Genomic DNA, 23,050 nt, shown 5'->3' on the forward strand with positions numbered 1-23,050 from the left:
GGATCTAGCAGCTGGGTAGACAGGAAGGAAGGTGGTGAGGTCAGGGTTACCATTTGAATAAGGTTAGGGACTCAGTAGGAAGAGAGGGAGGAGCTCATCTGTGGAGCAACATCTGGAAAAGTAAAGAAAGATGGGTTATGCCAGGGGCAGCTGTATTTGAGTAGGAGAGATCTCAGCATGGCAATGAGATTGGGCCAAAACTCTGATTTGCACCCTCCCTTGCCCCCACCTCTGTTTAGTGTGTTATGTTCCCATTTTAAATTAAATCCTGTCAGTAAACTATCTCCAGAGTGTCTGAAAATGAAAATGGGTAAAGATGAGGTATTTAAGAAACCACTAGTGATTTTTGTTTATTCACTTCCATGGTTGGCCTGTAATTTATTCCATACTTTTAACTTGTATTATTTAACTCTATAAAGCATATGAGGATTCTTTTTTTATTAGACTCTAAGCAAAAAAAGTAGTACTGTTACATCTTTTCCCCTTAAAGTATGTAATGCTCTTTTGATCTGGTTAAATATAAACAATAAAAATTTAATTTTAAAAGTAGAATTCTAGGCATATGAAGCTCCCTCTCTTCTCCACCCTCCCCAGTTAATTGAAACCTTTGTAAGTATGAGAATGAAAGAAAGATGGGGTTTGGGATAGAAGATATTTAGGATTTTAGAGGGACTTTAAAAAAAAATCTGACTGTTGGATTAAAGGTTTCAAGAAACATCGTTTAAAAAATTTGCTATGAGTCATCATTAGGTGAACAATTTAACATCAGTAGGGAAATTTTTTTAAAAAGCTTGATGGCAAGATTTTTTTTTTTTAATCTAGTGTTCCTCCTTTAAAAAAAGCAGAGTGACATATGGCACCGTAGTAGTATTCAAGAAAAATATTAGAAAATATCAAGTCTAGAGACTCTTCACTGTTTAACCCAGAGTGCTTGAGTCAATGGAACGTTACTTGTGTTTCTTAGACATTACCTATCCAGCTGTTTGTAAACTACACTAAGTTTTGGTCCAGTATAATAATTACAACATAATATGGCTTTACTTTGTCCTAAATTTTACCAAGTATATAAGTCACAAGGAACAGGGTTTTTGTTATTTTTTTTAGCTTTTAAATGAATTTCTAATTATTTAGTTACAAAGCAATACACATTTGAAAAATAGCAATACAAAAATATGTTAAGACATTATTCAGTCTAAAGAAAGTACATTTGACTACTTATACTAAATCACTGAAAGCAACTTTTCAGAGGACCATAGAATTTCAGAACTGGGATGGACCTTATAGTTCATCTTATATTCCATCTCCCTCCTTTTATAGCTAAGGATACTGAAACCTAGAGAGACTGAATTGTTTGCCCAAAGTCTTATACCTAGCTGGTGGAAATGAGTACTAGAATCCACACCTTCCATTTTCTTGTCTAATGTTCTTAGAACCATTTTATGTGGCTTGTAGCTTAGGTATTCTTTTTATCATAAGAGTATTATTTTCCAGTTACATGTCAAAATAGTTTTCAACATTTGTTTTCATAAGATTTTTAGTTCCAAATTTTTCTCCTTCCCTCCCCACTCCCCAAGACAGAAAACAATCTAATATAAATATATGTGAGACCATTCTACTACCAGGAATATCGTTAGGTGAAGTTAGTTTCCTTTTTCTTTTCTTTTTTTCCTGTTGTTATTCTCTTTTTTTCCCTCTATTCTTTCTACATTCTTAAGTTTGGTTTGATTATATTGAAAATCATGGGATGGATGATTCCTTATAACTTTGAGTGCTAAGTGATAGATTACACGATTTAGATCATATAGTTTGTAGCTCAATCTTATTTTCAACTTTCTATTGATGATATTTCCTATTTTGATATTCTAAGATGTAGTCAAGGGAATTAATAATTTCAGCTAGACTTTTGGGGAACAAACCACTTAATTACCTCTCCATTTCTAGGGAAGATAAAAAAGACCTTGGTAGAAATTGGCAGATGTGTAAATATTATCTCCTCAAATGCATCTAATCTGCTGTGTTAGTGTTAAAATCTTGTACTTTTGTTATCCAAAGAGCTATATGTTTGAAGTGGAACTTGGTTCTATAACCATTATCTGTTTCTTTCCAGGAGAGTGAAAATTATGTCATGTCTAGTGATACCAGATCACAACTTAGATTTCTTGAGAAGCTGGATCACATTGAAAAACAGCGAAAGGATGAAGAAGAACGAGAGATGTTACTCCGAGCAGCTAAGGTGGGGGCCTACTTTCCTTAACAGTAAATGTAACTTGATGATGAGTTCAGGATTTCTTTGATTGCTTATTTTGTCTCAAAAAAGCTTACATAGACATTTTGATATCTACTCAGTCTACAGTTTGAGGAGGTAGTAGGGGCAATCATGTTAGTCTGTGTCATTGAGACATAACATTTGCAAGGTTTTAAAAAATGATTTATTAATGTGCCAAGCTGATTTAGAGGGAAGGGAGTTTGAGAAGCAGGGAGCAATAGTATTGGGGGATAAGTGGGAGGGGCGGGAATAGGGAAGAGGAAGCAAAAATACTTGATAGTAGAAGAAAAGACAGAATAGATTAAGGTCAGAAAGGGTACTAATGTTGTATGAGGCAGTGATTTTTATTTAATATTGTATTGTACTTCTTATGCCTGGTGGAACCTTGGGCAAGCCATGTCACTTAATTTCTTTGAGTTTCAACTACCCCACCTATAAAATGAGAGCAACCTCTAAAGTTCTTTCAAGTACTAAATTCTATGGAAGTAACACTATAGCTATTGATAGTCTCTGATAGCCCAAGAGTCCTTATCACCTATTGAGAGATTTTACAACTCTAATTTATGGCAGCAAACCTTTGACATTTCCTAATCCTTCTTTGCTTGCCTCCAGAATTGAAATATTTGTTTAAGATCTCTGTGTTTCACAGAATCCAAGTTGGAAGAGACTCTGCAGTCTTCTACTTTAATCCAAACTGTCCAGTCCTTTCTTGAATTGCCAATTTGAGGAGCGTTTATCTGTTTCATTGGCATAGTTTGCAGGGTTAATAGCTTCCAAGTTCTTAATAACTATTCAACAGTATACTGATTAGTTTTATGGTATAACCTCCTTGTCACAACTGCTAGCTTATTTTACGTTTCATTTCTCTTATCCCTCAACTCCATTATTGCTATTATTAGCATCTGCTATCCCACTGATCCTTTCTTGTTGGCCTCAATTCTCTTGGACAAAGAAAGGACGAGGTATTACAATCAAAGGATCATTAGAGTCCCTTCTGTTCCTAAAACTTTAATTTTAGATTTTAGATGAAACAATTTCTTTCTCATTACTAACAGTATAGAAATCCTAAAAATAAAAACATCTTTTACCTGCTTCTCTCTCACCAGCCCACATTCTTTGGGGAGACTTCACTTTTGTCCCAGGAATGAGGAACAGAAGTTGAGGAGGGGATGTTGATCTAGAGGATACATTTGAGAATTGCTGGTTTAATGTTAAATTACTTTTCTGCCAGCTGATTGTTTTGTGATTGAGCAAGTCATTTCAGTTCTTTTATGTTTAAGTAGTCTGGAGATATCAATATTTACCCCAGTAAGATTTAATATCTCTAGGGCACTTAATGTCATTCTTTGAAGAACACAAAGTAAATTCAAGATGTTTCAGTATGATAAGCAAATATATTATTGTTGATATATTTTATTTATATGAATCATTGTTTCACAGATGAATCTTTTTCTCCCGCTCCCCAGAAAAAAACAGACCTACTCTCAACAATGAACCATTTCCAAACCTTTCTGCCATCTAGTATTGGGCCATTATTGGCTGTAATGTTATGCCTTGCTTATGTAACGTTCAAGAAAATAAGATGCATGTAACTTCCAGTAGTGCTAAACTGTAAAACAAACTTTTCCAACTAGATATATAATTTAAAAGGCAGTATAGTGTAATGGATAATATTGGACTTGGAGTTGAGAAGGCCTAAATTCAAATTGTGCTTTTGACGCTCTGTGGCAATGTGCAAATCTTTTAAGTTTTTTGAATCTGACAACTAAAACTTGAAGTTTGAAACATTCATGGTCTGCATTTTTGGAGTGAGGTCCCAATACCATCACTCAATCACAGGTCCCTTTACATGTTCTTTACTATGGGACCTATTCAATATAATTAAATGTATTTACCTTGGTTAGTATTGAATTAAAGTTATCTTGGTAGAATTGGAGCTAAAATTAGAGCTTTTACTAATTATTTTTTAGTTCCAAGGAAAACTTTGAAGTTACTTAATGGAGGCTTTTAAAATTATGTTATAATTCCTTTTTTTTAAATGTCTCTTATGGTACAAATAGCCAAGAGGTGTTACTCAGTGAAACTAGGAGCAGGTAAACGTGTACAACAAAGGAAAGTACTTTACCTTTTGTTTGGTTAGTGATTGCAGAATTTCATAACTAGGATACATTTTAGCTTAGATTTATAACTTTATCAAAATAAATATATTTATAACTTTGTCAAAATGAATATATTTGTGTGTATTAAAATGCATTGCTCAGGGACAGCTAGGTGGTGCAGTGGATAAAGCACTGGCTCTGGAGTCAGGAGTACCTGAGTTCAAATCCGGCCTCAGACACTTGACACTTACTATCTGTGTGACCCTGGGCAAATCACTCCCCCCCCACCCCCAAAAAAAAAAAAAAGGCATTGCTCCTGGTTTTGAACTGGTGGCTGTTGAGGTCAAGAAGAGATACTTTCTCTCACTAAAGAATGTAATAAGAGTTCCTCCTTTTTATTTGAAACATGGCAACTTTCCCTAAATGCCCATAGCTCTCTTTTTACACTTTTCAGAATCACAGAATTGGACATTTGGAAAGAACCTCAGGGACCATCTGGTCCAACTCATATGTGAAAGGGAGATCCCTATTATACCACACTAGACAATTAGTTCTCCAGATAATAGGAGGAGGGACCTCTAAAGCATTCTCAGCCTCTGTAATTGTTATGCCATCTTTCCTGAAATCAGGCCTGTGCTTATCCTTCCCCCATATCTCCTGGCTTGGTTCTCAGGAGCCAAACAGAGCAATCTAATCCCTCCTCCCTATGACATCCTTTAAGATATTGTGGTACCAATATCCTTCTCCAAGCCTTCTCTAGGTTGAGCATGCCCTGTTCCTTTAGCCCATCTTCATATGACAGGGGTCTGGTTACCCATCTCTGAACACTCAATCAATATGGACTTTATCAATGTCCATAAATGGTGGCATCCAGAACTGAATGCCATACTGAAACAAGGTCTGGTGAAGGATTTGGAATAGCACTGCCCTGCTTCCAAAATTGAACCTGTGCCTCTCTTAATGTAGCCCACTACTTTTTTTGGCAGGGTGAAGGAGGGAGGCTACCTCACTATACTGCTAACTTTAGAGCTTCCTGTCAGTTAAAACCCCTAGCTATATTTTTGCGGCAGTGTAATTCAATCAACATTTATTAAGTATTTTCTGTTTGCTAGATACTCTGCTAAGAACTGGGGACACACAAACAAAGAATGAAAGCAGTTTATGTCCTCAGATAGCTGATAGTCTGCTAGAATTACTACTACATACTGTCCTGGATGTATTCTCGTCTTTCCCCTTTCCTAAGCTATAGGTGTGTATGGGTCAGCTCTTTCTTTAGGTGTGTTTTGAAATGCCTAGCATAGTGCCTTGCAACATAGGAATGAGGGGAGGCAGCCTGTGAATGCACTTGTACATGGGACTAGCCTAGAACATGGAGAGATAAGTGGCTGTCCAGAATTGCATAGCTACTATGTGTCAGAGAAAGGACTTGAGTCCAGGAGCTGTCTTCCAAGCCAGCTCTCAGGCCATTAGGCCATGCTGCTTCTTACCTTGAAACATAATAGATGTTCAGAAAACATTTGTTGAATAGATGAGGAAGAGTTTTGACTCCAGTGGGTTACTGAACCAGTAAGGAAGGTTTAATGTAACCTTCTTGCTGAAAATATTTTTTCTTTTCTTCCCATGTCCAAAGAAGCAGATTCTTTTAGGAGGCTGAGGCCTTGTTGAAAGCCCTTGTTCTTGACTGAACACTACCTAAAAACAGCTTATGTGTTCCTCTGCACCACCAGGAGATCAACACAGTTTGGTTGGGGTACTTGAGTCAGAAACCAGTATTCTTTTCCTCTCTCCATGCCATCTGTTTTTGATGTCTGCTCCTGCATTAACGTCATGCCTCAACTGGACCTGACTGACAGTGTTAGCATCACTTTCGGCATAAGCTTCCTCCAGGCTAGAACAGCAGCAGCAGCAATAGCAGCAGCAGGCCCAGCCGAAGAGCAAGGGGGGAGAGGATGGAGCAGGAGAACATAGGGGGTGGGGAACCAAACCTGGATTCTGGCATTTGCCCCTGGAGCTAGGATTTTCAATCACAAGAGAAAATTGTCATTTATTAAATATTTAACAGCTGCCATGGTGTTTAGATGCTAGTAATTTCTATTACAATTTTCTTTTCCTTTGATAGAGTCGTTCTAATAAAGAAGATCCAGAGCAGCTGCGATTAAAGCAGAAAGCCAAAGAGGTAAGTCTTAGAGCTCACCATGCTCGCTGCCTTTGTGTTTGAGAGAAGGGTGGCAGCAGCGCTCGCCTGCCAGCAATTAGGTCAGGGTTTATTTTGCTGTGGCATACCATTTGCAGAGGCCTTGGGGAAGGACAGGAACTGCCACAGGCAAGGGCAGTACTTCAAATAAGGTCAATGAATTATGAGCTTTCCTTTTAAAATTTATTTCCAAGGCTCAGGCCTGTCTAGAAATGGTTCTTTGTAAAGTATAGCAGTACACTTGGTAGGAATATAATGTGGGATTAAAAAAAAAAAAAAGGGAAACTTTTGAGATTTAGCATCTGGGACTGTACAATAGGCTACATTTTTCCAGGGTAATTGTTCGTTTTGTAAATCTGATACTGCTTATAATTCTTTGGCTGGGAGGCGGTACTGGGATTTAGTTTTAAATGGAAAATGCCTCTGGCTTTTAATTTTCTGGGCCCAGCAGTTTTCTGTTCTGGAATGGAGCCCTTGTTTCACACAGTTCATGTTTAGCTGCAGGGGTTTTAGTTTATAGCTTAGACTGGTTAAGCTTTTACTCCCAGAGGCCTCTGCATAGCAACTGTAGAAATCAACAAATAAGTTCATTTATGTCTGCAGCCTCCTCTCAGTAGCTGACTTTTTACATTTCCCAATATCCATTTCCTGACTTTTCTAGCCTCAGAGAAAAAAGCTCCACTAATTGGAGCTTATTTTAATTGAGCCTTAATATTGGATCTCACTGGAGTTGCCCCCAGAGCTACTGGGAACAGAATGAAATGAAAGTACCTAAGGTTGAAGATGTGGTGTGTGTATGGGGGTGTGTGTGAAATTTTTCACTTGACCTACAGATTCTTTTCCCTGCTGAATAAATCATCAAGCCTGTTCACATTTCTGATTAAGGATCTGACAGCAGACGATAATAAAGACAATTGAGGTGTGAGACGTGTGATATGGAGCTGAAGAAATTGGTTTCTATAGTTACTTGACTGATTTCATGCAATTTTTAAGGATCTTTGTGCTAAATGAGAGCGATTTTCTGAGCAACCTTTTTCCTTAACTGTGCCTCTTGAACTATGAAATTTGTTGTTGCTTAACATTGCTGCACTTGGCTCCTAGGTGCCAGCAGCAGCAGCAGGTTATTTATGAATGTTTTAAAGGCCCTTATTGTTTGGATTAATGTAGGAGCTGAGGCAAAACAAATGGAAATCCTGTAAGATATTCTTGCAATGAATTGTGTGCTGAGTTTTCACTAAAGTAGAAGGAGAAAATAACGCAAATGTTGGGGTAAAGGACTTTAGGGATTGGACTAAAAGGATTGATTAAGTGGGGAGCCTTTCAGGAAGGGGATCATGAGATGAGGGTGGGGAACAGTTTTATTTTATTCTAAAAATACCACTGAGCTTACTCTTTCCAATGCACATTTTACCTAAAAATCCTAAGTGTGAGAGCTGAACAAAAAATGCTATTTATGCCACAGTGAATGGTAGCTTTATTTTGGAACTGTCTCCCTACTATATCCATAAATTGAATTTATACTTCTAAAATTTAGGTTAAAAAGTAAGTCTTCTTGCCCTCTTGTCTTCATTTCTAGGAAATAAGAGATTGATTACTTCTTATCCTTAAAGGTGTCATGTTGCCTCTGTTACCTTCATAAACAGCTGGATTTTTTAGATTAATTATTTCCTTTTGGGTTTTTAATGCATTATAGGTGCAATGGTTTTGAGAAAACAGTGTTTTTAAAGTATTCCCAATCAATAGAAGGGATTGGGCAACTTTTTTTTTTTAAAGAGCAAATAACATTAAAAGTGTCTCTTCACTTTGAGAATAGTTAGTACCTTTTGTACCTTTCTTTTTCTCTTGTTTTGGAGTCAGATGACTTTGGTATGAATCCTGGCCTCCTACAGTTTTATTACCTGTGTAATATTGAGGGAAGCCACTTACAACATCTGGGTCTGAGGATCTTCCTGTGTATGATTATGGGGTTGAATTAGATTACCTATAAAGTCCTTTTCAGTTCTGAATCTGTAATCCTATGAACAAAAGACAAGTGTTATGGAAATGGGATAAATCAGATGATTCTTAAATTGAGTCATTGAATAACAACTAAGCAAAAATCTTACAACTGATCCTTAACATTAAAATAGTACTTAAAAACTAAGTTAGGTGATTATTCAGTTTCCCCCAGCATTTATTAAGTAGGCAGTGCTTAGCAATGAGAAAAATTCAAAATTTAGATAAGATCTTTATGACACATTGACTATATAGAAATAATACACAGTAAATAATAAGCACATTCTCTAGAGTGCAAAAAGGATTGTTTTCTGCGGCCTATTAGCTGGGAGTGATCTGAGAAGGTAGCATTTTAGTTGGTCTTTCAAAGATGGGAAGAAATTCAACAGAGAGGCAGAAGAGAAAATATTATAGGTAGAAGGAAGAGCACAAAGCACACATGGGAAAGTAAGAGCATACATATGTGTGTTGGGGGGGGGCAGATAATCCAGTGTGATGCATAGTTTTATAGTTGTTCCTTCTAGCCAGGATGTACTCAGTAAAGGATATCTACTGTTCTAAAGAGGTATGTACGGTTGACTCATTGAGTCTTTCATGACAGAGGTGTTGTTTTCATTTTTGAAAGTAGCTGTTGGTGGTGCAGTGGATGGAGCACCGGCCCTGGAGTCAGGAGGACCTGAGTTCAAATCTGACCTCAGACACATGACACTTACTAGCTGTGTGACTGGGCAAGTCACATAACCTTCAATGCCCCTCAAAAAAAAAAGAAAAGAAAAGAAAAGAAAAAAAAAAGTAGCTGTTTGGGATGACAACATTGGAATATGGGACTAATGGTAACAAGTAACACTATGTGGGATTTGGAGCTTTGGAGAAATTTGGAGAGGTCATGTAGTATTTCTTGACTCCTAGCAAGTTGGCTAGGAGCTTTCTCTTTACATGTTGTATGTGATTGTTGCTTTATGACTTAGATTCTTATCCTAGAAAAACGAATGACTTCTTAAAATCTGGCTTTATTGTCTGCTTTATTTCCCTTTGTTTTAAGGATCCTCATAAAAAAGATTTTTGTCATGTCCCTTAATACTGTATTATTCTCTCCATTGCATTTGCAAAAGCCATTCATTCTTTGTGGGGAGTGAGGTTGTTGTTGGTGGTGGGGTGGTTAGTCTTCTAGGGACAAATTGTGCTAAATCGTGAGAGCCTGTAAAGGTGTCCTATATTTGTTTCTTTTCCATTGACTGCCTACGAATTTGCCATTATTGGCACATTCTTTTTTCTTTCTAGGTTTCCTTTAGGTTTGCTTCCAGCCAGTCCTTGTTCCATTGAAGTGTTTCATGCCACATACTATTCTTACTGACCTTGTAGGTTGCCGTTTTGTTTGAAAATATTCTTTTAGTCTGATTACATTGTCTGTGGGTGTCCCTGTAGTTCAAGTGTTATATTTCAGACTTCGTTGGTTGCCATTCTTTTTTTTTTCCCCTCAATTGTGTAGACTATCCCTAAAATTTCAGAATATAGTTATCACCTCTTTCTCTGTCCCAACTTGCTGTTTGAAAAACCTTAACCTACTAAGAGGCACTTTATTGAAGTTTTCTTGGATATTTCCCTAAAACATAAGTGCTGGCACCCCACCGGGACCTCTTATTTACACAAAGTTTTAAATAGATCTACTAATTACTAGATCCTATTTTCAGAGGAATAGGCACATCAGCATTTGATGCAGCTGCAAACATGTCTGTGGTGTTAATCTAAGATATGCAGTGCACATCTAACTCTCACTGTTTTCCCTTCTTGCTGTATCTTCCAGAATTCTGGGGTGCATGCCATCTGGCCTTAAAGTTCAGACATTCTAATTCTTTAATCACTTGTTATATTGTGATCCCTATTTCCCTTTGAATTTCTTCTTTCTCCCCTGGGAAATGTGTGTTTAATGCATATGTGCATAGAGAAAATGAATTAATTTAATTTCTATTTAGCAATGCCCACCATTCCCATTTCTATGAAATGTCAGAGTAAAGAATGAAGGAAGAGCAAATCATACATGAGAATGCAAGAAATACACTTCCTGCTACTGGTGTATTGACTTCCTTGTGTATCCTGTAGAAATTATGCACTAGAATGCATGTTAAGTAATTAAGGCAGCCTGGGGAATAAGAAACTTTGAAATATAGGGGAGGAGGATTATAATCTACAGAAAAGATACTATTGGAAAAGTTACATAATGTAGAACCACTAAGCAACATATACAATGATATAAGGACATTAAATAATAAATAAAAAGTGTTGGACCATAAGGCCAGTAACAGAGGCAAAGAGATGTGACTTAGGAAAGGAAAGAGAAAAATATATATTTTTAAAATAAGATTAGAAAAGATAGAGTCAATGAAACATTGTTAGTTTAATAGGCCAGCTATTAAATTGTAACAATCTGTGTTTAAACTCTACACTAGTTTTGAGTGGGCCTAAAGCCATGGAACACTGAAGAGGGCAAAATGAAATTTTTCATTAAAAACTAAATTCTAGCACTCAAATTTAATGCACTATGGAGAGGAGAGATTCTTGAGACCACAGGCTATAAATAGGATATGTCTGTAGTAGAACAGAGATGAAAAGGTTTCAAAACACTGATCTTCTGAAAGAAGAAAGTAGGGAGGGGCTTTAATCTTTCCCCCCTCCTTCAAAAGTACTAAGGATGAGGGAAAAAAAAATATGGTCATGTGGGGTTCTTGGGATATTTATTGTCTTGGACAAGGCCAGTGAAGCTCAATTACTAATCACCAAACACACTTTTTCATTGAACTTAAAGCAGTAAAACTCTAGGGTACTCTAGATTTCGGCTTTTGCTTCCGCCGCGACCCCCCCCCCCCCATAAGCAATTGATAGCCCATCTCTAAATATTAATGAAGAATTTCATTTAGTCCGTTTGGAGACTGTACATCATGGAGGCTTGACTTGCCTATACCTCAATAACAACAACAACTTTGACAAGTCCATAGGTTGTGTTTGAAATTATTCTTGACAGGAGGAACTGAAAGAAAAGGGAAAGTAATGTAAATTGTAAGAGAGGGAGATGGAGACAGATATTATCTGGACTATAAGTTATATTTGGAATGAATGAAATCACATCAGTTATAGGTAAAGAGAAAGGAATGTGCATCACTCTTATGGGGCACACCTCAGGCAGAGTGAAGGAGACATCATTTGAACTGAGGAAGGGGGAGCAGGAACAGCGTTGATGACTTAATATCACTAAGATCTCTAGTCTAGAATTTCAGAAAGCTCAAATTTCATGCACAGGGGCCTTCTGTCATGGGAATTTACTTGGCTTTCTGGGTGGAAATAATCAGGCCCTGAATTAGTTGAATATAAAGAATGTTGTCCAATGATTAATTTTGAGAGTTCAAAGGTAATTCCTGGTGTGTGTGTGTGTGTGTGCGCGCGCGCGCGCGCGCGCACACACACACACACACACACATATATATATATGTTTTTAGTGGATTTCTTTGAGAGTGTAGTAAACAGTGACTTTATATAACTTGTTTGTATATACTTTATGGTATTTTTTTAAATTTCAAGATTAGTCAATCATTATGCTTTTAATAGTACAAACTATACAGCTTAAGTTTAGAAAGTTTAATTGTAGAAATGTACTTAAAATAAATTTGGGATTTTAAGCTAAAGAAGTCAGTGAAAATACTGGTCAGTTAATGTTTGGTATGATCCTTGTTTAGTTCATAGCAAGGACCATGTCTAGGTTTATTGTAGGTGAGCAAAATGATCAGATCTTCCCCACCTTTGAGATCCACTCCATAGTGGATTGTCAAAATAACAGTGCATGAATTGAAGAGTATTTTGTCACTTTTTATTCAGCAGTTTTTACAAAAATACATGCTTCATGCCAACTGGTAGGCTCTGATTAAGATGCCACATGAATATTGTTTGTCCTTGATGAGGCTTGTTTGGGTTCCCTGTAGGGAGTGGGGCAAATTCCCTAGGCTTGCTTGATCCTATGTCAACACCAAGGGTCGAGTGTATAATGCAGTTCTAATTTTCTAATTGTCTATCTCCCCCCACCCCCTTTTTAAAATATTCACTTCTGAAGAGCTGACTTTGATTCATTTTGAACTTTTAATTGGTGGAGAGGTATGATATTGACTTACTTTACCTGCTTCTAGATTTTCAATTTTGGGATTTTTTTTCGCCTTTTGGTTTAGTCCTTGCTTATAAGATGGGCCTTTGGCCTTCATAGCTTGAACAAGTTAGGAGTATTTTTTTTTCTTTGCAACAAACATTTATTTTATTTTCCAATTACGTGTAAGGGTAGTTTTCAACATTCATTTTCATAAGATTTAGAGTTCCAAATTTTTCTCCCTCCCTTTCCTCCCCCCTCCACAAGATCACAATCAGGTTATATATGTAAAATCCACATGTGTTCTTTTTATCAGTTCTTTCTATAGGAGTGCAGAGTAAACTTCCTCATTAGTTCCTTGGGATTGTCTTGGATCATTGCACTGCTGAGAGTAGTTAAGTCGTTCACAATTGTTCATTGAACAATACTGCTGTCACTATGCACAATGTCCTCCCAGCTCTGCTCACTTCACTATACATCGATGATCATTAGTCTTTCCAGGTTTTTGGGGGATCATCCTGTTTGTTATTTCCTGTAGCACATGACCATTCCACTACAATCATATAGCACAGCTTTTCCCATTATTCCTCAATTGATGGACATTCCCTTGATTCTCAATTCTTAGCCTCCACCAAGAGTTGCTATAAATATTTTTGTGCAATTTTCCCCCCTTTTCTCTTTTTCATGATTGCTATTGTTGACTTTTTCCCTTCCATCCTATTCCCTTCCCCATGATATTTATTCTATTATCCATCTTCTCTCATCCTATCACTCTTCAAAAGGGATTTGCTTCTGTCTGTCCCCTCCCCCACTTTGCCCTTCCTTCTTTTGCCCCTCTCTCTTTATCCCCTTCCCCTCCTATTTTCCTGCAGTGTTAGAGAGATTACTCCACCCAATTGAGTGTGTACATTATTCCCTCTTTGAGCCAATTCTGATGAGCTCATTTACTGCCCAGATTAAACAGACTACTACACCTAATTGGGTGTGTCTGTTAGTCCCTCCTTGAGACAGCTCTGATGAGTTGAAGGTCTTTGAGCCTTTTCTGATGAGTATAAAATTCATTTACTGCCTTGCTTCTCTCCCATCTCTTCCTCCTTTTCCTGTTTCTTTCATGTAGGATTTCACCTCTGCCCTTCCCCCTCCCCCTCCCCCAGTGAATTCCCTTTACCCCTCAATTTAACCCTAAAGATGTCATCACCTAGCTAAGTGACACAGTGGACAAAGCATCCCCCCTGGACCCAGGGGGATCCCAGCCAAGACCTGGCCTCAGACACAAGACAGTCCCCCACTGTATGACCCCAGGTATCTCCCCCAGCTCCAATTTTTTATGGTTCTCTAGGGTCTTGTATTTGAAAGTCAGATTTGCCATTGAATTCAGGTCTTTTCATCACAAATATCTGAAAGTCTTCTTTTTCATTAAAGTCCCATTTTTTTCAGCTGAAAGATTATGCTGAGGTTTGCTGGGTAGGTGATTCTTGGTTGTAATCCCATTTCCTTTGCCCTCTGGAATATCATATTCCATGGCCTTCGGTCCTTTAATGTAGAAGCTGCTAGATCTTGTGCTATCCTGAGTGGGGCTCCACAGTACTTGAATTCTTTCTTTTTGGCAGCTTGCAGTATTTTCTCCTTGACCTGAGAGCTCTGGAATTTGGCTATAATATTCCTAGGAGTTTTCCTTTTGGGATCTCTTTGTGGAGGTGATTGGTGGATTCTTTCGATTTCTATTTTAGCTGCTTCTTCTAGAATTTCAAGGCAATTTTCCCTGAGAATATCTTGGAAGATGGTGTCAAAGCTCTTTCCTTGATCATGGTTTTCAGATAGACCAATAATTTTCATATTATCTCTCCTGGACCTATTTTCCAGGTCAGCAGTTTTCCCCAGAAGGCATTTCACATTGCCCTCTATTTTTTTATTCATTTGGATTTGCTTTATTGTGTCCTGGTTTCTCATATAGTCACTGGCTTCCATTTGTTCAATCCTAATTCTTAGGCAATTATTTTCATCAGTGAGCTTTTGTACCTCCTTTTCCATTTGGCCAATTTGACTTTTCAAACTGTTGACTTTTTTCTCATGTCTTTCCTGCATCACCCTCATTTCTCTTTCCATTTTTTCCTCTACCTCTCTAACTTTATCTTCAAAGTCCTTTTTGAGCCCCTCTATGGCCTGAGACCAATTCATATTTTTCTTGGAAAGCTTTAGATATAGGGTCCCTGATATTGACATCTTTCTCTGAGGGTGCCCCTTGGTCTTCCTTGTTACTGAAGAAACTTTCTATGGTCCTCCCTTTCTTTGCTCATTTTGCCTTTCTTTTACTAGACTTTTATCTCCTTAAAGTGGGGCAGTTTCCAGGCTGCAGTATCCCAAGTTTAAGAAGTCCCAGGTGGTATGATTTAAGGAGAATCAGGTTTTTCACTTCCCGGGCCTGTTCCCTGGTCCTTACATGACCCCAGACCAACTTGCTAATCAACCAGCTTTGTGTGTTGTGGTTGTTAGCTCCCATGAGCTTATGCCCCTCCCCCCCCTGGGCCACTGCTACTCGAGCCTACCTCCTGGTCCTCAGCAGGGGTGTAAAATCCAAGTTCTGCCTTAGCACCAGCATAGACCCCTGTAGTCTCCCCCCTGCCCAGGGCTCAGCCCTCTCACCAGAGTCTGAGCTTAGTTCCAGACGACACTGGTGCTTCAGCTGATTCAGAGGCTCTGGGGGTCTCCTTCTCTGGTGAGGCCTTCCTGGGACTGGATCTTAGTCAGGGTGACTGTGGTGTTGGGCTCGACTCCTGTATCAGCACAGCAGCTCCCTCCTTCCGACCTTCCAAGCCGTTCTTGGTTAGAAGATGATTTCAGCACATTCTTCTGTGAGTTTCGCTGCTCTGGGCATTTTCCTATGGCGTTATTTGGATGATTTTTGGAGCAATTGTGTCATGAGTTCGGGAGCTCACTCAGGAGTATTTTTAAGCAAGTGAAAATTTGACTGATGTAGACATCTTTACCTTACTGGTAGGTAGGGAGACAAGTCTCTCAAATTAGAGTTTATCAGACAAGCCAGAACCTTCTTAAATTCTAGGCTAAGGTGAAGGGTTTATACATGCAAGGACTTAAAATAATCTTAAAAGTGTGATGGAAAAGGGAGGAGGTAAGGATTTTCTTGGGCAAGGTGTTCAGCTGTAGTTACAGATGAGTTGTTTACACTCTGAAATCCAGGGTTGAACGAATATTGCCTTTTGGACTTTAATACTAACTTATTTTTATGAAACTTCTCATTCAGGAAGTGAAGTCCTTTTTCCAGTGTCTTTCTGGTATGAATATGACCTCAAATTCTTGAAAGTTTATGCCATTGGAATATAAACCCCAATAGCTCTATGCTGGAAAGAGGCCAAGTTGTTATGTCTTGTTAGAGAACTGCTTAGCTAAGTTCAGAGAAGGCCATTACTAGATTGGCTGTAGGCGTAGAATTTTTCAACCATGGGAATTCTTGAAAACTGTTTACAAAGTTATAGAGAGGGGGAAGCTAGGTGGCGCAGTGGATAGAGCACCGGCCCTGGAGTCAGGAGTACCTGAGTTCAAATCTGGCCTCAGACACTTAACACTTAGTAGCTGTGTGACCCTGGGCAAGTCACTTAACCCCAATTGCCTCACTAAAAAACAGAAAACAAAAAAAACAAAAACAAAAACCCAATGTATAAATATAACACAAACAAATAACACAAAGTTATAGAGAGCTTGTGATCGTTGTTGGTAAGAGAGTAACCAAATGGATGAACTTCATATATTTGATGTGGTCAAGCAAATTATTCGTTATGAAAGTTAGAGCAAGAACTGGACTTAGTAAACCACCCCCACCCCCCGCTTCCTCTATGTTTGCCATAATTTTCCTCAGACCCGTTTAGCCATTCTTTATCCATGTTAGCTGTTTTTATTTTTGCTAACTTATTTATAGCTGGATGACACACCTAAGCTTATAAATTTTGCTTTATTTAATATGAATGAAGGTCCTACTCTAATACTATTTCATAGTATGAACATGACCAGTATAGAGGTGACCTTGGATTGTCGAAGCATTTGGCAGCTTGCCAGAAAGGCTTCAGCTATTGTCTTGGACCTGGTGATGAACTTTGTCTATCATGTTCATGCTAACTCATTTTTCAGAACTCTTCACTAGAAGCTTGGCCACACTCTGACTTTTTTAGCCATAGCAACTCAAGGATGCTATCTGATAAAACAAGCATATTGCAATCCCTATGGGGAGAGAGAAAAGCCAACTGTTATTTGAAACGTTTAGATGACTATTGAATAACTTCTTTACTGGAAATGGACTTGTGTGATTCCCATAACGTTAGTTTCCCATCTTTTACTTCCCTTTTATTTTAATACTTTATAAATGCCTAAAAAAAAAAAAAACAACAACTCTGCTCATTAGTTACTTCTAGCAATCTCTCCTCACTCCCATACAATCCTTCCTTATAGCAAAGAAAAACAACTAAGCAGAGCAAATCAACATAGCAACTGTGGTCGACAATATATCGCACAATCCGTACACACAATGTTCCATATCTTTGAAAGGAGGAAAGCACATTATTATCATTGGTCAGGAACAAATCTCAGTAGGCTTTTTACTCTCCCAGCATATAAACTGTAATTAAAAAAAAAAAATCACAGTACTCAATGCAACTGCAATTAATAACATCATTCAATCTTAATTCTGATGCTACCTACCTTGACCCACAGTACAGAATGAAACTTTTCTTTTGTGGGAAGGAATGGACATGGCCAGTTCTGAAATGTTTTTTGTTCAGCTATGCATATTTGTTACAAAGGTTTTTTTGTGTTTTTTTTTTTTTAGTGGAGAGTAATTAGGCAAACAAACAAGATAGATTTTTGTTATTTGAGTAAAAAAATTCTAATGTGTTTTTGTGTTGCTTTTTATTTGTTATTGCAGTCATGTATGTTCTCCTGCTTCTTTGTTCTTTACCCTGCATTAATTAAACTTCACTGTATTAATTGATACCTATCTCCCCACATCGTTGTGAATTTCTTATTTTTTGTTTTATGCTTTTACCTGCTTTATATAAAATGAGAGAACTTTATATCCCTTCTTTCTCTTTGAGACTGTCAGCTTCAGAAGAGATGAAGTGGCAACATTTTTCTCCTTTTTGCTGTGTAGTACTTAATAAACCCTATTCTTCTTGCTTATCACCAGGTTAACTCTAGCAACTCTCAAGGACTGTGTGAAAAATATGTAGAGAAACTGTGATATGTATTGGTGGAGGCACATCCACACTGATGAAACTGTGGATCAGTATCCATATGGCCAGTATCCAATGAGCGGTGTCTATGCAATTGAGCAGACCTTAAGTTTTTAATATATTTTACTAGAAACCACTTGTCAGAACTCTGGCTAAAATCCATTCTTAAAACCGGAGTTTCATAGCCCTCTATTATTTTGGCTTGAGGAATCAAAAAGGGAGCTAACTGTAACAGATACTGGTATGTGAGAATGGTGGAGCAAATGAAATTCCCTTTCCCCGGGGAAGCCTCTAGCTCAGTGGATGACTATTTCTACTGAAGTGGACTTGTTTAAAGTGTCATCTTCACTCACTGTTAATATCAAAAGTACCTGAATACCTTGAACTTTGTGCTTTTCTAGTCAACTACTGGATTTAGAAAAAAAAAAAAACCTTTCTGCCAGAGATATGTTTGCATATTGTCTGTACGTACGTACGTACATACATACGTTCTCAAAGGTTTAAGTTTAATATCCCATCCCAAACATTGGTCCATTAGCCATTATTTTAGGGTTATGAACTTTGTAGAAATGTTGAGCATGGAACTTCAGAAAGCTGAGAAAGTGTAATTTACTCATACCTTGAGAAAAATAATTCACTAGGTAGATTATGAAGTGAAGAACAGGGGTCAATTTTAAAACCTTTCATTTTGTATGATTACAACTGTACTGCAAATGCCATTTCTCTATAGGAAAGGACTTTAAAAATACCTTGCCTTTTGATTTTTCCTGCAGGTCAGATTAACTAAAATGGTTATTTTGTCACATAGAAGTTTCTGGCTGTGGCAGCATCAGACTTTTAAAACACTTTTTTTTTATTATTATTATTAAAAAGGCCAGCAGCAACAAAGGGTATTTTACAGCTTCTGAGACATTTTCTTAGCAATTTGATTTTTTTTAATAGACAGAATTAAAAAAAAAATCTGTACTATAGCTTTTGGAGCTAGTGGAAAATGACACACTTTCTTTTCTAGTTCTTGTTTATGAACTGATCTTGTACCTAAGATTTGGGGGATATTCTGGGAAAATAAAAAGGTAGGGTTGCTCTTTAATGCTCAGTTATTCAGCATTGCCATATGTTAAGTATATGTGGGGTTCTCACTATTAGTTGATAGTGAATGTTATGTTTTGATAAAATCAGCATGAAGATAGGACTCAGTTACTCTTAGATCTGTGATCTCATCTCTCTGATGTAAATCATAGCCCACCCAGTGTCTCTCTTCTTTGTGTCTTTCCCATAAGCTGGGCATAAAGACACCACAGGGTGTCTGCCAGATGTGTTGTGGCACTCTCTCATCCTGAAGATACCAAAGTAGCATGTGGTTTGTCAAGACAGGGGGAACAGTCCTTGCAAAGTCACAGAGATGAGAGATTGAACATCATATATGAAGAGCAGCTAGTACTACACTTTGGCTGGAAAGGTGTGTGTGTGTGTGTGTGTGTGTGTGTAAGAGACAGACAGACAGTGATGTCCAGTAATCATAGAAAAATAGACTGTGAAGGACTTTAAAAAGCTAAACCCAGTGATTACTACCCATGCCTGGAAGTTTGTGAGGCACTACTATAAGAAACCTAGAAGCATTGCTAGGGCTTAGGATGACCTGGAAGGGAAAGTGACAACTTTAAGAGTACACATGGTATCCTTCATCATTGCTGCTGATTCAGGGTAGGGGCTATGGAAGAGAGGTACACATTTGGGATGTTCCCAGTATGTTAATGAGTTGGTGACACAGAAAAAGATTTGTATTTCTGGATTGTGGCTTGAGGTATAGGCCTATAGTATTCTCATTTTATACCTGAGTATTCTTAAGAAGGGCTGATTTTAAAATATATTTCTAGAGACTGGGAAATCTGATCCAGAGAGCTTTAAATTAAAAAGAGAGGACAGGCAAAATCTCTGAAGCCAGATAATACAGAAGTTATCAGGAATGACATAGGAAAAAAAATGTCGTTTAGAGGGGAAACAGAAACTTACAGGAGGCACAATCCTAAAAGAAATAGGGATAGAGACTAGATCTCTGTGATTTTAATAGGAAAGGGAACACTCAGATAAAAACCTTTCTACCAGTGCTGGTCAGCACTTTTTCTGTCTTAAAGAATTTCTTAGAGGAGTGAGGGATTAAATGATTTGCCAGGATCACATAGCCAGTATATATAAGAGGTGTTCCCAGGTTCCAAGGCCAATCACTCTAATCATTATACCACACTGCCTCTCCAAAAAGTGAGAGCACTAATAAAATCCAGGTCTCATACCTGTATGTACAAAGGTGCTAATTTGGGGTACAAAATACAGCTAGATCTTGATTTTAGTGTAAATGATGAATCCTCCAGAGTAGTTGCAACATTTGAAATGGCAGATTACCATTGGGCTTAAAGGCAGTTAGCATATTTTATATGATTATAACTTCAAATAATGTGAATTCTGACACATGAGAACACTTCATGGGGACTCATTATTTGTACTAATCAGGATCTAGCTGTAAAAATAAGGTGAACTAGAGATTTTTATGCAAGGAGGCAACTTTGACCTCATAAGCATTACTGAGATTTTGTGGGAATATGGATTACGATGATGGTGGTGGTGATGATGATAGTAATAATAGCTAGCATTTATATAGCACATTAAAATTTGTAAATGACTTTACATGTTATGGGATTTTATAATTTCATGTATCATGACTACAATAAATCTCTAATGTCTTTATTCAAAAGGAAGAGACTAGACCAAAGGGGTGATGGAATAAGATATATTAAGGGTATGAACCCCAGTACCCTGGGGTACTCACAACAACTGGGCAGTCTATGATCCCATCACTGTGACCCCTCGCTTCAGTGATGCAACGAGCACTTTTGGGGAAATCCACAAACTGTAGTAAAAGCAGCATTATGAGGAGAACATTTGGCTCAGGAGCAATGGAGGCTAAAGCAGAAATGGTATTATGGTGGAAACTCTACTTGGACAAAAGGAAGAAATGTAACGATAAATGTAATAAATGACAGAACCTAATAAAGGAGCTAGTGATATAGTAATGATAACAGATAACTTCATGTATATGTGTGTATAGGCATCTCCTTTTGAGGATTATTGTGATGATGATTTATCATGATTTTGCTCTTCAAAAGATAAAAGAAGCAACAGAGGAAACTTCTCCTAGACTTCATTGTAATCAATAAGGAAGGACTTTTTGGCTAAATCTGGAACTTGGAAGTGACCATTAACACCTTAAAGTTTGTGAAATATCAGGAATTTGGATTTAGTTTCGAAAGTCTCTTTCAGCTTTTTTTTTTCAGTCTTTGATTTTATTAGTCATCTGACAGTCTAGATTATAGAAGAATGAATTGAAAAGAGTTGAGAGGAAATGTAGGGTCCTTGGCCTAGTATTCTATAGCAGAGATTGACATAAAAAGAAAGGGAATCTCTTATGGGGAGAACCCAACAGTTCTTCTGATGGAGAACAGAAAAGCTGTAAAATATACAAGGGATTTGTTGACCATATTAGATGTTTTAAAGATCTTTGTAGAATAAGGGAGTGCTGAAGCTCATTATGCATTTGGGTGGATAATTAATGCCAATATTAACCCTAACCCTAACTGAACCCTAATGCTGAACAAACTGAGTTGGAAAATAAGAGATATTATGGGATTAATGATGGGCAAAATATCCTAATTTTTTTTTTTTTTTAAGGGCTGGGGAAGAGAATTTAACTTCATTTTTGGACACAATTGTAGAACACATTGTCAAAGGGGTAAGCTGTTGAGCACTTAGATTGCTGGACAAAAACTATTTAGGGTGGCTTGCTAAGGTGGTAAACTTATAAGATCAGGAGATGCCCTATATCTGGATTTCAGGATTTGATACTGTTTCATCTTCTCCCTGTTGGACAAAATAAAGAGTTATGGGCTATATTTTATAATTAGATGGATTAAGAACTAGTTCAATGACAGATGGTGCATAATATTCTATTTTCTAGAGCACTGGTCTCCAAAGTGGGGCCCTAGGCCCCACAGAGCTCTTGCATGACCCAAGGGATATGTAACCACTCAAAAGTTGAAATTGAGTCCCATCCTACATATTCTGAAGTTCCAGATCTCTGGTCTTGTCTCTAATCCCACCACCTCTTTACCTGTTGTTTCCTCATACTCTCTTACTGTCCCACTCCCTTTTATAGCCAGGAAAGCTCATAATCTCTTCTCTACCTGCCTTTCAGGCTGGCTGCTACCTAGCAGAACCCAGGGGGTACTCATAGCAACTGGACAGGCAAAATTTCCTTTCTCTTCTGATTGAATCTACCCACATCTCACCCTCAACTCACCTTGTGGCTGTAGTAGGTGGCACATTATACCCTTCTCCTTTTCAGTAGGACGGGGTGAATTACAAAAGATGACACGCATGGATGAATTCCAGTATGCTTCATGTATCTCATTGTTACCTTTCTCCCCCAAATCATTCATCTTTAGAACTTTCTTATTTTTGTCTGGTTACCCAGGTCCAGAACCATGGTGTGACCTTTGACTACTCATTCTTTCATGCCATCTGTTTAATCAGCTGAAAAATCTTGCCATTTCTGCTTCCATAACATTTCTTGCTTCTGTCCCTTTCTCTAAGCTTATATAGTCCCTTTTCTGGTTCAGCCTCTTATCAGGTCCATCCTGGTCTATTTAATTAGCCTCATAATTGTTCTCTGTAGCTCAAGTCTTTCTCTACTATAGTCTGTCTTCTACATAGGCACCAACATGATTTTTCCTAAACCATAGATATGACCTTGTCCTTCTCCTACCCAGTAAACTCCATTGGCTTCCTATTGATTCTAAGATCAAATGTTACCTCATCTGTTTTTGTGTGAGCTTTATAATTCACATAATAGTATAGAAGTACATCTATCTATATAAAAATTGTCAATAAATATACATATAGTGGAGTATTTTTTTTAATGATAAGAATATGTGATCAAAATAGTTTGACCGCTGTTCTGGAGAACTGATAACAAAATACTTCATTCAATAGAGGGGTTGGAGACTGCAGAAGCAAGTTGTTGTTAGATGCTACGTTGGTTGGCGGGTTTTTTTGCCCATTTCTTTTTCTTTGTAATAA

At 37.7% G+C, this 23,050-nt stretch overlaps 1 protein-coding gene across 1 annotated transcript in view; it reads left to right on the forward strand.

The window, feature by feature from the left end:
* Positions 1–23,050, forward strand: part of TAF4B (TATA-box binding protein associated factor 4b) — a 204,762-nt gene that overhangs the window by 115,299 nt on the left and 66,413 nt on the right. The window contains exons 12-13 of the mRNA XM_043975081.1: positions 2,108–2,233; positions 6,485–6,541. Of these exons, the coding sequence (XP_043831016.1) occupies positions 2,108–2,233; positions 6,485–6,541 (183 nt within the window). The remainder of the gene's footprint in view (positions 1–2,107; positions 2,234–6,484; positions 6,542–23,050) is intronic.

The sequence above is a fragment of the Dromiciops gliroides genome, chromosome 1, assembly GCF_019393635.1.
Source record: "Dromiciops gliroides isolate mDroGli1 chromosome 1, mDroGli1.pri, whole genome shotgun sequence".
Lineage (NCBI taxonomy): Eukaryota > Metazoa > Chordata > Mammalia > Microbiotheria > Microbiotheriidae > Dromiciops > Dromiciops gliroides.